Below are 15,456 nucleotides of genomic sequence, written 5' to 3' on the forward strand. Positions count from 1 at the left end.
TATTTTGCTGCCTATGGCTTCTTCTAAGATTTTTATGATGTATCCCATCTTACGTTTTAAGTCCTTTATCCATTTTGAGTTTATTTTTGTGTATGGTGTAAGTTAGTGGTCTAGTTTCATTTTTTTGCAAATATCTGCCCAGTTTTCCCAACACCATTTATTGTAGACACTATCTTGTCTCCATTGTAGGCTCTTGCCTCCTTTGTCAAATATGAATTGAGCATACTGGCTTGTGTCGATTTTTGGGTTCTCTGTTCTGTTCCACTGGTCTATATGTCTGTTCTTGTGCCAGCACCAGGCAGTTTTGAGAACAGTGGCTTTGTAGTATATCTTGATATCTGGTATTATGATCCCTCCAACATTGTTCTTCTTTCTCAAGATTGCTGCAGCTGCCCTAGCTGGTTTGGCTCAGGGGATAGAGCGTCGGCCTGCAGACTGAAGGGTCCCAGGTTCGATTCCATTCAGGGGCACATGCCGGATTGTGGGCTAAATCTCCAGTAGGGGGCGTGGAGGAGGGAGCCAATCAGTGATTCTCTCTCATCATTGATGTTTCTATCTCTCTCTCCCTCTCCCTTCCTCTCTACAATCAACCAAAATATATATTTTTTAAAAAAGATTGCTGCAGCTATTCAGGGTCTTTTTTTTATTATTATTACAGAAGAATTTTTGGAGAATTTGTTCTAAGTCTTTGAAGTATGCCCTTGGTATTTTAATGGGGATTGCATTGAATTTGTAGATGGTTTTGGGTAGTATGGACATTTTAATGATGTTGATTCTACCAATTCATGAACATGGTATATTCTTCCATTTGTTCATGTCTTCCTCTATCTCTTTTTTTAGTGTCCTGGAATTTTATGAGTCCTTTGTCTCCTTGGTTAAGTTTATTGCTAGGTATCTTAATTTTATTGTTGCAATGGTAAATGGGATTGCTTTTTAAATTTCTCTTTCTGTGAGTTCATTATTGGTGTATAGAAAAGTCATTGACTTCTGGGTGTTGATTTTGTATCCTGCTACATTGCTGAATTCATTTATTAAATCTACTAGTTTTTGTTAGAGTCATTGGGGTTTTATATGTACAGTATCATGTCATCTGCGAATAAGGACAGTTTTACTTCTTCTTTTCCAATTTTGATGCCTTTTATTTCTTCTTCTCTGATCGCAATGGCTAGTACTTCCAGTACTGTGTCAAAGAGGAGTGGTGAGAGCGGGCATCCCTGTCTTGTTCCTGTTGTTAGGGGAAATGGGTTTAGTTTTTGCCTATTGAGTATGATGTTGGCTGTGGGTTTGTCATATTTGGCTTTTATTATGTTGAGGTATAGTCCTTCTATTCCTACTTTGCTGAGAGTTTTTATCAAGAAAGGTTGTTGGATTTTGTCAAATGCTTTTTCTGCATCAATGGATATGATTATATGGTTTTTATCTCTCAATTTGTTTATGTGGTGTATCACATTTATTGATTTGTGGATATTGTACCATCCTTGCATCCCCATAATAAATCCCACTTGGTCACAGTGTATGATCTTTCTAATACAATGCTGGATTCGATTAGCTATAATTTTATTGAGGATTTTGGCATCTTTGGTCATGAGGGATATTGGCCTGTAATTCTCTTTCTTTGTATTATCTTTATCAGGTTTTAGGATTAGGGTAATGCTGGCTCTGTAGAAAGAGCTTGGAAGTGCTCCTTCCTCTTGAATTTTTTAGAATTGTCTGAGGAAGATACGTTTTATTTCTTCTTTGAATGTTTGATAAAACTCCCCTGTGAAGCCATTTGGTCCAGGGCTTTTGTTTGTTGGAAGTTTTTTTTATTACTGCTTCACTTTCCTCCATAGTTATCGGCCTATTCAGATTTTTTTTATTCCTCCTGGTTGAGTTTTGGAAGTTGTATTTTTTTAGGAATATGTTCATTTCTTCTAGGTTGACCAGTTTCTTCAAATAAAGTTGCTCATAGTATTTTTTTATGATTCTTCATATTACTGTGGGGTCTGTTGTTATTTTACCTCTTTCATTTCTGATTTTGTTTACTCGGGTCTTCTCTCTTTGCTTCTTGATGAGCCTGGCTAGAGGTTCATCAATCTTGTTTATCCTTTCAAAGAACCAGCTCTTGGTTTCATTGAACTTTTGTATTATTTTTTTAGTCTCTATGTCATTTATTTCTGCTTTGGTCTTTATGATTTACTTCCTTCCGCTCACTCTGGGCTTTTCTTGTTGCTCTCTTTCTAATTCTTCAAGTTGCAGAGTTATATGGTTTATGACCATTTTTTCTTGTTTTTTGAGTTAGGCCTTTAATCGTATGAACTCTTCCCTCTCAGGATTGCTTTCACTGTGTCCCAAAGATTTTAGATTGTTTTATTTTCATTGTCCTTTGTTTCCAGAATGTTTTTTATTTCTTCTTTGATCTCTTTGGTAATCCACTCAATGTTTAATAGTATGGTATTCAGCCTCCAAGTGTTTGAATTTTTGTGATTTTTTTTTTTACTGTAATTGATTTCTAATTTTATGCCCTTGTGATCTGACAAGTTGCTTGATATGATTTCAACCCTCTTGAATTTGGAGAGACTTGCCTGTGTGCCAATATGTGGTCTATCTTTGAAAATGTCCCATATGAGCTTTAGAAGAATGTATATTCTGTAGTTTTGGGGTGGAATGTTCTAAAGATGTCAATTAAGTCCATCTGATCTCGCGAGTCTTTTTGATTGATGTTTCTTTGCTAATTTTTTGTCTAGAGGATTTATCCAGTGATGTTAATTGGGTATTAAAGTCTCCTACTATGATTGTGTTGCTGTCATTTTCTCCCCTGATATCTTCCAGAAGTTGTTGTTGTTGTTTTTTTATGTATTTGGGTGCTCCTTCATTGGGTGCATAAATGTTTACCAGAGTTATATCCTCTTGTTTTACCAATCCATTTAGAATTAAGAAGTGTCCTTTCTTGTCTCTTGTTATGCTTTTCACTTTGAGGTCTATTTTGTCAGATATAAGTATTGCTACCCCAGCTTTATTTTCATATCCATTTGCCTTATAGATATTTTGCCATCTGTTCACTTTCAGTCCATGTAAGTCCCTTGTACTGAGTTGGGTCTCCTGTAAACAGCATATATATATGGGTCTTGTTTTCTTAATCCATTCAGTCACTGGATTTCTTTTGATTGGAGCATTTAATCCATTTACATTTAATGTTATTATTGATAGGTGCTTGTTTGTAGTCATTTCTGTACTTTATGCCTGTGTTCCTTCCTCCCTTTCTATTTCTTCTTTTTACAGCATTCCCTTTAGCATTTCTTGCATTGCTGGTTTGGTAGTAATAAACTCCCTTAGCCTTTTTTTTTTGTCTGTGAAGCTCCTAATTTCCCCTTCAATTTTGATTGGTAGTCTGTCTTGGTGTGTGTCTTTTGGAATTCATCTTGCTTGGGACTCTCTGTACTTGGGTGACTCTTTTCTTCCCCATATCAGGGAAGTTTTCTGTCATTATTTCTTCAAATATATTTTCTAATCCTTGCTGCTTTTCTTGTCCTTCTGGCAGCCCTATTATACGTATGTTACTTCATTTTGTGTTGTCCCAAAGGTCCCATAGGCTCTCGTCCTGCTTTTTAAATTTTTTCTCCAGTTGCTGTTCAGTTTGGGCTTGTTTCTCTACCTTATCTTCTGACTTACTAATTCAGTCCTCTGCTTCTTCTTGTCTACTGCTGAAACCTTCCATGGTGTTTTTGATTGTAGCTATATCACTTTTGATTTCTTCCTGATTTTTGCATAGGTTGTTGATTTTCTTATCCATCTGGTGTATGACCTGTAAGACCATTACTCTGATTTCTTTTTCTGTCATGCTGCATGCCTCCCTTTCACTTATTTCCTTTCTTGTCGATTCTTCTTTTTCTTTCTTCTGGGGATTGTGTCTTTGTCTCCCCATTCTAACTATCACCATAAGTTTCAAACACGGAGTTGCCGGGGCCTGGGCCGTGTGCAGTGGGAGCTTCACGCCACCTGAGTGTCACTGAAGAACTCCGACACCAAGACATGTGGCTGCCGTGGGTTGGTGTGAGTCACCCTTGCCTAAGATCAGAGACACCAGCACTTAGTGCAGTCTGGTGCATGCAACTAGTATCAGGGACCTACCGCACTGAAAAAGAGACCCCACTAGTGTGTGCCAAAAATCAGAGTCCCCTAGCGTGTGCCAGGAGTCAGAGTCATCCCCCCACCCGCCCCGTGCCTGTGCCGAGAATCGAGTATCAGAGTCTGTGTTGCTTGGTGCGGCCTTGTACCGAAAATCAGGTTCCCTATGTGCGCATGCGCCAACAATTGGAGTACCTGGCTCTTAGTGTGCGTGCACTGGGAATCAGGGATCCCAGGCACGCGCGATGAGAAACAGAGTCAAGTCACTGGTGCTCAGTGATGCCTCTCGCATGGAGAATCAGGATCCCCAGTCAGCTTGGGGGACCAGGTTGGACAGCCGCCCTGTGTCGTCAGGAGGTCCACTCATGCACTGCGGAAAATAGACTTCCGTGTGCGCTTTCCCAGAGTCTAAAATCAGGTGGCTCTATCGCCCTGTGTGGGTGTGTGGTCTAGTCGCAGTGGTGCGCGCTGAGGTAAACAGCCTCTCAGTGTCCAGTAAGTCCTTTTTTTTTCCATTAAAATATTGGGGTGACATTTAATATAATTATATAGATTTCAAGTATACAACTCTTATGATACATCATTTGTATATTGCATTGTATTTACCACCCAAAACTGTTTCTGTTTTAAAATTTTTAAATGCCAAGGACCCAATAGTAAATAACTAAGGTTACATAAGAGGTATCTAGTATGTACCCTTAATTTTGAAGTGTGCTACAAAAATAATAGCTTTATGACAAAAAATTCTTGAGAATACTGGCTGAATGGTACCTTTTAATGTTAAGAGAGAAATTGTTTTATGTCTTCAGGTTTCAGGTATTGAATTTGTTTTTGGCTTTTTCAGATCTCTAATAATGAAATTTTTCTATCTGAGATTACTGTTTCTGGGGAAGTAATATAAAGTAACATGTAGCCCTAGCCAGTTTGACTCAGTGTATAGAGCGTTGACCTGTGGACGTAAGGGTCCTGGGTTCGAATTCTGGTCAAGGGCACATGCCTGGGTTGTGGACTTGGTCCCCGATAGGGGGTGTGCAGGAGGCAGCCAATCAATGATTCCCTCTCATCATTGATGTTTGTATGTCTCTCTTCCTCTCCCTTCCTCTCTGAAATCAATAAAAATATGTTTAAATAAAAAGAATAAAGTAAAATGTAATGAGCATATTTCTGGTTTGAGGAATAATTGTGGAATCAAAGTTTTTACTTCCCCTCTTCATTGTTTCACTTGCCAGGAAGTCAGAATCAAAAACTACATTTATGTTCCAAGGAATGTAGTTTGTCAAAGGATGTCATGTATAAATTTAATTCTTGTAACTGAGAAGGTAAATGTTGAAGGTGTTATTTGATGGTTATATCCTATGCAAATACTAGAAACATAAAATATGTCTTTATGTTATGCTTCCTTAAACTAATTTTTTTTTTTTAACCAGGAGGAGAAAAGCAAAGAGTAGCAATTGCAAGAGCCATTTTGAAGGACCCTCAAGTTATTCTCTATGATGAAGCCACTTCATCATTAGATTCAATTACTGAAGAGGTAAATGATGGTGAAAATATAAAACTCTTCAATAATCAATGCTTTAATTTGTCCTTAGAAATTTTGATAAAATAGCTATATTCTTTTGTATTTTGAGTGAACTTCAATGGGAGGTGCTATAGAGCAAAACACTTAGCCATTTTTTCCCAGATAGCAATTGTTGATAGTAAGAATGGCAGACTGCATTGAAAGATCACATTGTTCAGTTCATTTGCAAGTATGCCTTCTTTTGGAACTGTATATATAGATATAGATTAGGTAAAATATTTGGTAGTGGTATAAAGTTTATGTAATATAAAATTAATTGACATTTTATGTGTTCCTTTAGGGAATATATGATTATTTTAATTTACATTTACCTAATAGATAGATCTTTTTTTTTCCTCTTACTCTTGTTGCCAATCTTACAGACAATTCTTGGTGCCATGAGGGATGCAGTCAAACACAGAACTTCTATTTTCATTGCACACAGACTGTCAACAATAGTTGATGCAGATGAAATCATAGTCTTGGACAAGGTAAGAGATTTAACTCTAAAGTTTAGTATTTGAAGAACATTGTGAATTTTAACAAACATAAGTAAATGAAATAGTTTCTCTAATAGTTTTTCTCATGTGGAAAATAATAAAATGGACAGCCCACTGTCTCTCTTCTGTGGGAATTAATATAAAAGTGTACTGTCTAAATGTCATAAACAAATCAAAGTACTGCTATTGTGATTGGTATATTTGAAAATTGTAATAGTTTCTCTTTTCTACTTTCTATAAGGACTTCTTCCCACCCCTGGTACATTATCTAACATTATTATTTCATGCAGCATTTTCTTTGATTATCTTTCTCTCCTAATAAATGAACCTTCAATTCTTTATCATTTTTGAAACCCTGAGTACTGGGAGTTAAGGGAGAAAAAACATTCTCATATACTTTCCATATTAAGTTACTGAGATAGAATTTTTCATGCCACTAAATGTTGTGTATGATGTTCTATGGTGTATATATTATTCCCTTTATAAGTTCCTGTGTATTGGAGACCCTAGGTCTTTTTGTTTATTTGTTCATCACTGTGTGCATTCATTAGAAAATGAAGTGATTTTCCCCCATTATGATTCAACCAGAATATCTTAAATGGGAAATTTTGTGGATATGCTTTATTATCTCATTGATGTTCAAGAATCTGAAATAAAATCTGCTGTTTTGTGCTTTTTTTTTTTACTAAACTTTCCAATTTTATGCAGTTATGCAAATAAAGCCTTTTCTTATAAAATGTTAGTACTTTAGCAGGCATGTGCTTATCTGCCTCATGACATGGGGTTCACAGTATTTATACAGTTATATTACATGCCACTTGGAGTTTGGATTATAATTGGAAATAACTTATTAATGATTATGGCACCTGTACCTAAAATATCTTTGGGTTCATAATTTGATGGTTTTGTAATTGCATGATCTTGAAGATCAGAGATTTTTATTTTCTAGTGAAACTACTGTGACCTCATTTGTTCTGTCAGAAGTCTCTTATAATATTAATGTTGAGTCTACATGAGAAGCATTCCTGCCCTGGCCTATTGGCTCAGTGGTTAGAGCATTGGCCTGTTCACCAAAGGTTCAAGGTTTCGATCTCTGGTCAAAGGCAGGTGCCTGGGTTGTGGGTTCAGGAGGCAACCAATGGAAGTGTCTCTCTCACATCAATGTTTCTTTCTCTCCTCCTCACTCCCTCCCACTCTCTCTAAAAAATCAATGGAAAACATTCCTCAGGTGAGGATTAACAAAAAAAAAAAAAGAAAAAGAAAGAAAGAAAGAAAAAGAATAGCATTCCTAAGACCCTTCCTCACCCTGTAAAGCCTAGTGTTTACCCCTTCCCAGCCTTGGCAAAAGGCTAGATTTTTGCTTGTCATGAAATTTAGTCAGAGAGGCTCTGGACACATTCAGGTTACCAAACAAATTAACAATGAGGGGCTAGATTAAGTGGGAATCAAAACATACCAAAAAAACAAGACCACACAGACTGTCTCGTGCCACTGGCTCCAAGAACCTTGCCAACCAGTTGTTTATTTCTGCTATCATCACTCCTTCCCTCATCATCAGATAATTGGAAGATTCTTCTCTGGAGAAAAAAGTTAGCCTCAGAAAAAAAGATATTTGAATTTGAGGGCCTCAACAAAAAGACCAGCTACCCATGTGATCATCCTTCAGTGAAACCCAACAGTTGAAAAGGCCACTCCCAAGTCAGCTTTTTAATGCACAACTTTTAATTATCAGTGGATAATAAAGGGAGACCTCTAAGACAAGCAAAAAAAAAAAAAAAAGAGGGTTGATTAAATAGCTTCTGCACAACAAATGAGAGATTTCATAGAGAAGGGTGAGAAACTGTGAGACCTTTCTGGGATCTGAGGACTCTCCAGGATAGGAGGAATCTGTGAATGCTGTTGTTTTCATCTCCCTCCACTTGGATAATGCAGGCAGGAACTCTTATCTATGTGCTCCAACTGACGCCTTAGTGCATTACTAGTCCCCCCAGCTGGAGCTTGATTCAGTGGGTCCAACAGGTTACAGTGCTACACACATGAGGCTACTGCTGTGTGTTCCCACAGGGCTGCCCTGCTATGACTGTTCCATAGTCAAAGAGCTGGAACAACAGGGAGCTACCATAGATGTGTGCATACCAGGCTGTTCTTCCCCTAACCTACAACCAAGGTGCCACATACTCCAGTCCTGATTTGAACCAGCTTACCTAAACCAACTGGCACCCAGTCTACATAAAGGCCACTTTTTCAATATTTGGAGAGATACCTATCACATCTATGTTATAGGAACAAACAGAGAAAGTCAAAATAATAGAGTAATATGCTCCAAATGAAGGAACAAGAGCAAAATCCAGAAAAATTTGGATTTTTCAAACTTGAGAGTACAATAGAGAAACTCAGAAAGAAGAGAGTTAGAAAATATAATAAAAAGCCAATGATAAAGAATATAGTAACTGAAATGGAAAACCAATTAGAAGGAATCAACAGCAGATTTAACCTTTTGCACTCGGATGTCGAGTGTGACTTGACACGGTTAGCATCGGTAGCAGCTCTTTTTATACTCTTTAAATGTATCAATAATTTGAAATATAAAAAAATCCAAATAAATAAGTTTGTATGAAAAGAAACTCCAGTTTTTTATTCTACTGCCACGCTTTGTAAAATCTGGGGTATTTAAAAAATTAAATCCCGAGTAGAATAAAGGAATCGAGAAAAAAGCAAGCGAGTGCAAAGGGTTAATACAGAAGAACAGAGTAGTGATCTGGAGACAGAATAGTGAAAATTAGCTAATCAGGATAGTAAAAAGAAAAAAGAATTTTCAAAAACAAGGATAGTATAAGGGGCCTTTGTGACATCAAGCACTCTAGGGATACACACATTATAGGGATACCAGAAGGACAAGAGAGAAAGGGGAAGAAAGTATATTTGAAGAAATAATGGCTGAGAACATTTCTAATCTGCCAAAGGAAACGAAACACTCAGGTCCCAGAAGCACGGAGACTTTTAAACAAGATGAACCCAAAGAGGCCCACACTGAGACATACTGTAATTAAAGCGGCAGAAGGTAAGGATAAAGAGAGTCTTGAAAGCAGCAAGAGGAAAATAATTTACATACAAGGGAAACCCCATAAGTGTATATCAGCTGATTTCTCAGCAGTAACTTTACAAGCCAGAAGGGAATGTCAGGGAATGGTTAAATTGCTGAAAGAAGGGAACTTACAACCTGGAAATACTGTACCCAGCAAAGTTATTGTTCATAATTGGAGGAGAGATTTTTCCAGACAAGCAAAAGTAAAGGAGTTTATCACCTAAACATGTCTTACAAGTTATCTTAAGGGGTCTTTATGCATGAAAGACCATAACCAGAAATAAGAAACTTTAGGAAAGAAAAAAAAACCACAGATATATAGAAGCAAATAGAGAATTAACAGTGAATCAGCCACTTAAAACACTAATATGAAAGTTAAAAGACAAAAATAGCAAGATTAGCTATAACTACAATAAATAGATGATACAGAAAATAGATATACAATATGACATCAAAAACATAAATGGTGGAGTAGTGAGTAAGATGCTGGTGCTTTTAGGATGTGTTTGAACTTAAAGGCCTATCAGCTTATAATAGTGTGCTATAGATATAGATGTATATGTATGCATCTCATGGTAACCTCAGACCAAAAACCTAGAAAAAAATACACACAAAAATAAAGATAAAGGAATAAATCCCTCTCCTCCCCCCAAAGAAAACACTAAAGAAAACTAGTAAATCTAATGGAAAGAGACCAGGAGAATAAAGAAACAGAGAAGAATTACAAAACAACCAAAAAACAAATGGCAATAAGCACGTGCCTATTAATAATTACTTTAAATGTAAAGAGTCTACTTGCTCCAATCAGACATAGGGTAGCTAAATGGGTTAAAAAACAAGACCCATTTATATATTGCCTACAAGAGACTCATTTTAGATAGAAAGACATATAGACTAAAAGTAAAGAGATAGAAAAAGCTATTCTGTACACATAGAAATGAAAAGAAAGCAGGGGTAGCAATACTCACTTCAGACTAAATAGACTTGAAAACAAAGTTTGTAAAAGGATAAAAAGCTGTTATATAAAGGGGTCCATCCAGGAACATATAACAATCAATATCAATGCATCCAACATAGGAGTACCTAAATATGTAAAGCAAGTAAAACAGACATAGAGAAATTGACAGCAATACAATAATAGTAGGGGACTTTAATACCCCACTATCAACAATAGATTTATCAGATAGAAAATTAATAGAGAATTTGTGTTAAATGTCACATTAGATCATATCAACTTAATAGATATTTAAAGAACACTTCATTAAACTGTAGAATGCACATTCTTCTCAAGTACACATGAAACATTCTCCATGGTTGAATAAAGAAATCATATCAAGTATCTTTTCCAATCAACAGTTTGAAACTAGAAATCAACTATAAGATGAAAACTAGAAAAAATACAGTCACATGGAGACTAAACCACATGGTATTAAACAACCAATGAATCAAAGTGGAAATCAAAAACTACCTTGAAGCAAATTAAAGAGAAAAATACTGCTTAATTTTTTATAATACAGCAAAAGCAGTACTAACAGGTTTATAGCTATACCTGCCTACCTCAGGAAACACAAAAGATTCCAAATAAACAAATTACCTTTAAGCTTAAATGAACTAGAAAAAGAAGAATAATTAAAACCCTAAGTAGAAGGAAGTAAATAATGTAGATTAGAGCAGAAATAAATGAATTAGATACCAATAAATAATAGAAATGATCTATGAAAATAGGAGATGGTTCAGGTTCTTTAAAGGATGAACAAAAATGATAAAGCTTTAACCATCCTCATCAAGAAACAAAGAACCCAAATAAATAAAATCAGAAATGAAAGAGGGCAGGTTACAACCAACACCACAGAAATTCTTTGTAATAATCCTTTAAAAGGATTGTTTAAAAAATACTATAAATACAATAAGTAATATGCCAGCAAATTGCACAAGCTAGAAGAAATAAATTTCCAGAAACATACAACCTTTTAAGAAAGAACCATGAATAAGCAAAATCTGAACAGACCGATAGATAACTAGCAAGGAAATTGATGTAATGATGGAAAAACTTTTCATCAAACAAAAGTCCAGGATCAACGTAGTATTGGAAATCTTATCCACAACAGTTAACACAAGAAAAAGAAACAAAAGGCATCAAAATTGGCAAGTTAAGAAGTAAAACTGTCACATGTGTTTTAAGATTGGATTATTAAAACATATGTGACAGTTTTCTTTTGTAGAGTCCATGATGCTATATTTAGAGAACACTAAAGACTCCATAAAATACTAATGGAATTAATAAGTGAATTCAGTCAAGTATCAGGATACAAAATTAATATACAGGAATCTTTCATAATTTTATACACTAGTAACAGATAATCAGAAGAAGAAATTAAGAAACCAATTATATTTACAATTGTAGCAAAAAGAATAAAATACCTAGGAATAAATTTAAAAACAGTGAAAGATCTATACTCTGAAAACTGTAAGAAACTGAAGAAAGACGTTAAAGAGGACACAAATAATTGGAAGGTTATACCATGCATATCATTAAAATGTATTTACTACCCAAAGCAATCTACTGATTCATTGCTGTCCTTATTAAAATATTACTACAAACGACCCCAAACAGTCAATGCAATCTTGAGAAAGAAGAACAAAGTTGGAGGTATCATGCTCCCTAGTTTCGAACTATATTATGAAACCATATTAATCAAAACAGTATGGCACTGGCACAAAAGCAGACACATCAATGGGACAGAATAGAGAACCCGCAAATAAGCCCTCACTTATACAGTCAATCTTCGACAAATGGACATAAATATACAATGGAGAAAGGAGAGTCTTTTCAATAAGTAGTTTTGGGAAAACTAGATAGATACGTGCAAAAAAATGAAACTGGATCCCTCTCTTGCACCACATACAAAAATAAACTCAGAATGGATTAAAGACTTATGTAAGACCTGAAACCATAAAACTTCTGGAATAAAACATAAGTAATAAATTATTTGACATCATTCATAGTCATATCTTTTTAGATACACCCCCTCGAGCAAAAGAAACAAAAGCAAAAATGAACAAATGGGATTTCATCAAATTAATAAAAAGAATCTCCACAGTGATAAATGGGAAAAGATATTTGAAAATGATATATCCCATTAGAAGTTGATATTCAAAATATATAAGGAGCTTATATAACCCCATAACAAAAAGAATCCAATAAAAAATGGTTAGAGGGCATGTGGTAGTTCTCCAGTGAAGATATACAGATGGTCAACTGACATCAAAACATGCTCAACATCACTAATGATTAGGGAGATGCAAATAAAAACCACAATGAGATACCACCTCACACCTGTCAAAATGTGTATTATCAAAAAGTCAATTAGCAAGTGTCGGCAAGGATTTGGAAAAAAAGGTAACCCTTATACACTGTTGATGTGATTATAAATTGTTGCAGCCATTAATAGAAAACAGTATTGAGATTTCTCAAAAAACTTAAAAATAGAACCATAATACAAATCAGCAATTTCACTTCTACATTTTTATCCAAGGAAAGCAAATACTAATTTGAAAAGATATATGCATCCCTAAGTTCATTTAGCATTATTTACAATAACTAAAATAGGAAGCAACCTAGGTGTCCATCAATAGCTGAATAGATAAAGATGTGATCTTTAGTTAGAAAATATTATGTATTTTCAGTTATTTTGCTAGTTGTATGACCTTTCTCTATGTTTCATTTGTTTTTGCTTTTTTTAGGGTAAAGTAGCTGAACGTGGTACCCATCATGGTTTGCTTGCTAATCCTGGCAGTATCTATTCAGAAATGTGGCATACACAGAGCAGCCATATGCAGAACCTTGATAACTCCAAATGGCATGCAAAGAAAGAAAATGTATCCAAAGAGGAAGAAAGGAAGAAACTACAAGAAGAAATTGTGAACAGTGTGAAAGGCTGTGGAAACTGTTCCTGCTAAGTCACATGAGACATTTCCTTTGGGGTTTTTTTTGACTATACATTTGCACTGAAGCAAAATTGTTTCATTAAAAATTATATATTCCCATTACCCATACTCCTTCTTTAGATAAGATTTATTTGAAAGTGGATTTGAGCTTTATATCTTTTACAATCTTTTAACTATATTTAGCCCCAAATTATTTTCTTGTTATTGCCTTCATTTTGCTCAAATCATTATTTTTGTTACTATTTGACTTTATCCCATTTCCATTTTTGAGGCCTGATAGCCATTTGATGATATTCACAACCAGATTAATCAAATTGGTTTCCAAATTTTTACAGTTTTTAAAACCTCCTTTATGCTGACAATTTAGGTGGAAAATGTCTGTTGTTTTTTTTAATTTAAAAAAGAGGACAGTAAGGTTCATTGTTTTTCTTTTCTGCAACCTCCATTGAAATACTTCTATAATAGATATCTTTACTTATATTTTTAGTGTTTTCCACTATAACCTTTTTGAGGAAAAACTCAATTCTCGTGTTAGTAAAGAATGTTCTTCGTCATTAACCAGCACTATAACTATCATCTAGTAGTGAGAATTTTATTTTTTTCCACCAAAATAAGATATTGCTTTTGTTTTGGACCAAAATTTATATATTTCTCCTTAAAGACTAAAAAACCCTGATGTAATTTGATATTTGCCATACTGGCAGTAATAGCCTCAGAAGTTAATAGCTTTTTCTGTTTCCACCTTAAATATACTGCTTTTGTTATCCGAAGTTACACAAAGAAACAAGTAAATGAGATGTGTGTATGCATGTGTGTGTGCACACGCTCACACATAAATATGGCAACATCCACTTAAAGCACTTTTAGAGACCTTTAGATAAATAGGAGAGGGTTAGATGAACATGACTCTAATCTGTATTGACACTTCAGAGTTACTTTATTTCAATGTCTCCTCTTTTTCAGTAATTTAATTTAATGAGTCCCTTTAAGCTTGATTTAACAGGAGGAGCCCAAATGAAATATTCAAGTTTTACCTGCTGGAAATAATAAAATGTTGATATATGTTCACTGAGAAATCTCTTCTCTCTTATAATTTGAATTTTCTTTCATTTATTTGGTAGTAATCATTCAGTTTGAGAAACTGTATTTCATGACCAACCACATGACTACATTAAGAGCCTTTATTTATCAGAAAAGATTTTAAAGTAGTTATTTTATTGGTTTATAGGTTAGTGTGTTTTCTAACTTGAGTATCCAGTTTTGTTATATAAAGGCAATTTGATAAGTACCTTGCAACCAGTATTTCACTGTTAGTCTTTGACACTAGACTAAGTGATGCAGGATGTTGCTTTTGAAGTTGTAGTTAATACTGAGATGTATAATCAACTGAAAAATGGGGGTAGGAATGAACATTTCTTAGTCTGAAGCCACAGACATTATTACTCTTCTGAAGGGAAAAAAAAGCAATTCCTTTGAACAAATCAGCTGTATTACTAGAAATATGCTTAATCTAGATAGATGTTAACTCCTTCTATACATTTCCAAGGATGCTGATGGAAAAGATTTAGCTTAGCTGTATAATCAAGCAGGTAAGATTGAAGTAGCCATTAGAAATACTCATTTTGAGTGTGAATAGTGAGATTCAAAGTAAGTGATTCTGCAATTTGTGAAACATTTAGTCAAAGAAAAATAGGAATGTTTTTAGGTTGGAGCAATTTCCCCAGTAAGGGATTTGAAGCACTATTTTTCCGTATGATTGGAAGTGGTTTCTAGACCATTGGGTCATTGTGATCATTAACCAATATTTTCAGCTAATAAAAAGTTACCCGAAACGCACATATTTTGTAGGGGTCATAACTAAGTCTTAAATATTTTTCTCTTCATCATATTAAGGTGATTCCTTACAGTGAAATAATAGACTAATGAAAATGAAAGGAAAGCTTTCTAGGATGATTCAGAAGAAATGGCTAGAAAAAAAGGCTTTTACTGTAATTACATTACAATATTACATTGAGTGTATAAATTTTACAAATCAGTACTGCAACATAGTTTTTTTAAATATATTTTGTTGATTTCAGAGAGGAAGGAAGGAGGGAGAGAGAAATATCAATGATGAGAGCAAATCATTGATTGGCTGCTTCCTCCTGGGGACTGAGCCCTGACATGGAATCTAACCATGACCTCCTGATTCATAGTTTGATGCTCAACCACTGAGCCACACTGGCTGGGCTGCAACATAGTTTTTTATGTATTGGGAT

General features: G+C 35.0%; 1 protein-coding gene across 1 annotated transcript in view; it reads left to right on the plus strand.

Annotated features, from left to right (window-relative positions):
* The window catches only part of ABCB7 (ATP binding cassette subfamily B member 7), a 161,419-nt gene extending 147,691 nt beyond the window's left edge, over positions 1–13,728 (plus strand). The window contains exons 13-15 of the mRNA XM_008158871.3: positions 5,535–5,638; positions 6,049–6,156; positions 12,995–13,728. Of these exons, the coding sequence (XP_008157093.1) occupies positions 5,535–5,638; positions 6,049–6,156; positions 12,995–13,210 (428 nt within the window). The 3' untranslated portion in view covers positions 13,211–13,728. The remainder of the gene's footprint in view (positions 1–5,534; positions 5,639–6,048; positions 6,157–12,994) is intronic.
* Positions 13,729–15,456: the final 1,728 nt, after the last annotated feature.

This window comes from Eptesicus fuscus, chromosome 1 (genome assembly GCF_027574615.1).
Source record: "Eptesicus fuscus isolate TK198812 chromosome 1, DD_ASM_mEF_20220401, whole genome shotgun sequence".
Lineage (NCBI taxonomy): Eukaryota > Metazoa > Chordata > Mammalia > Chiroptera > Vespertilionidae > Eptesicus > Eptesicus fuscus.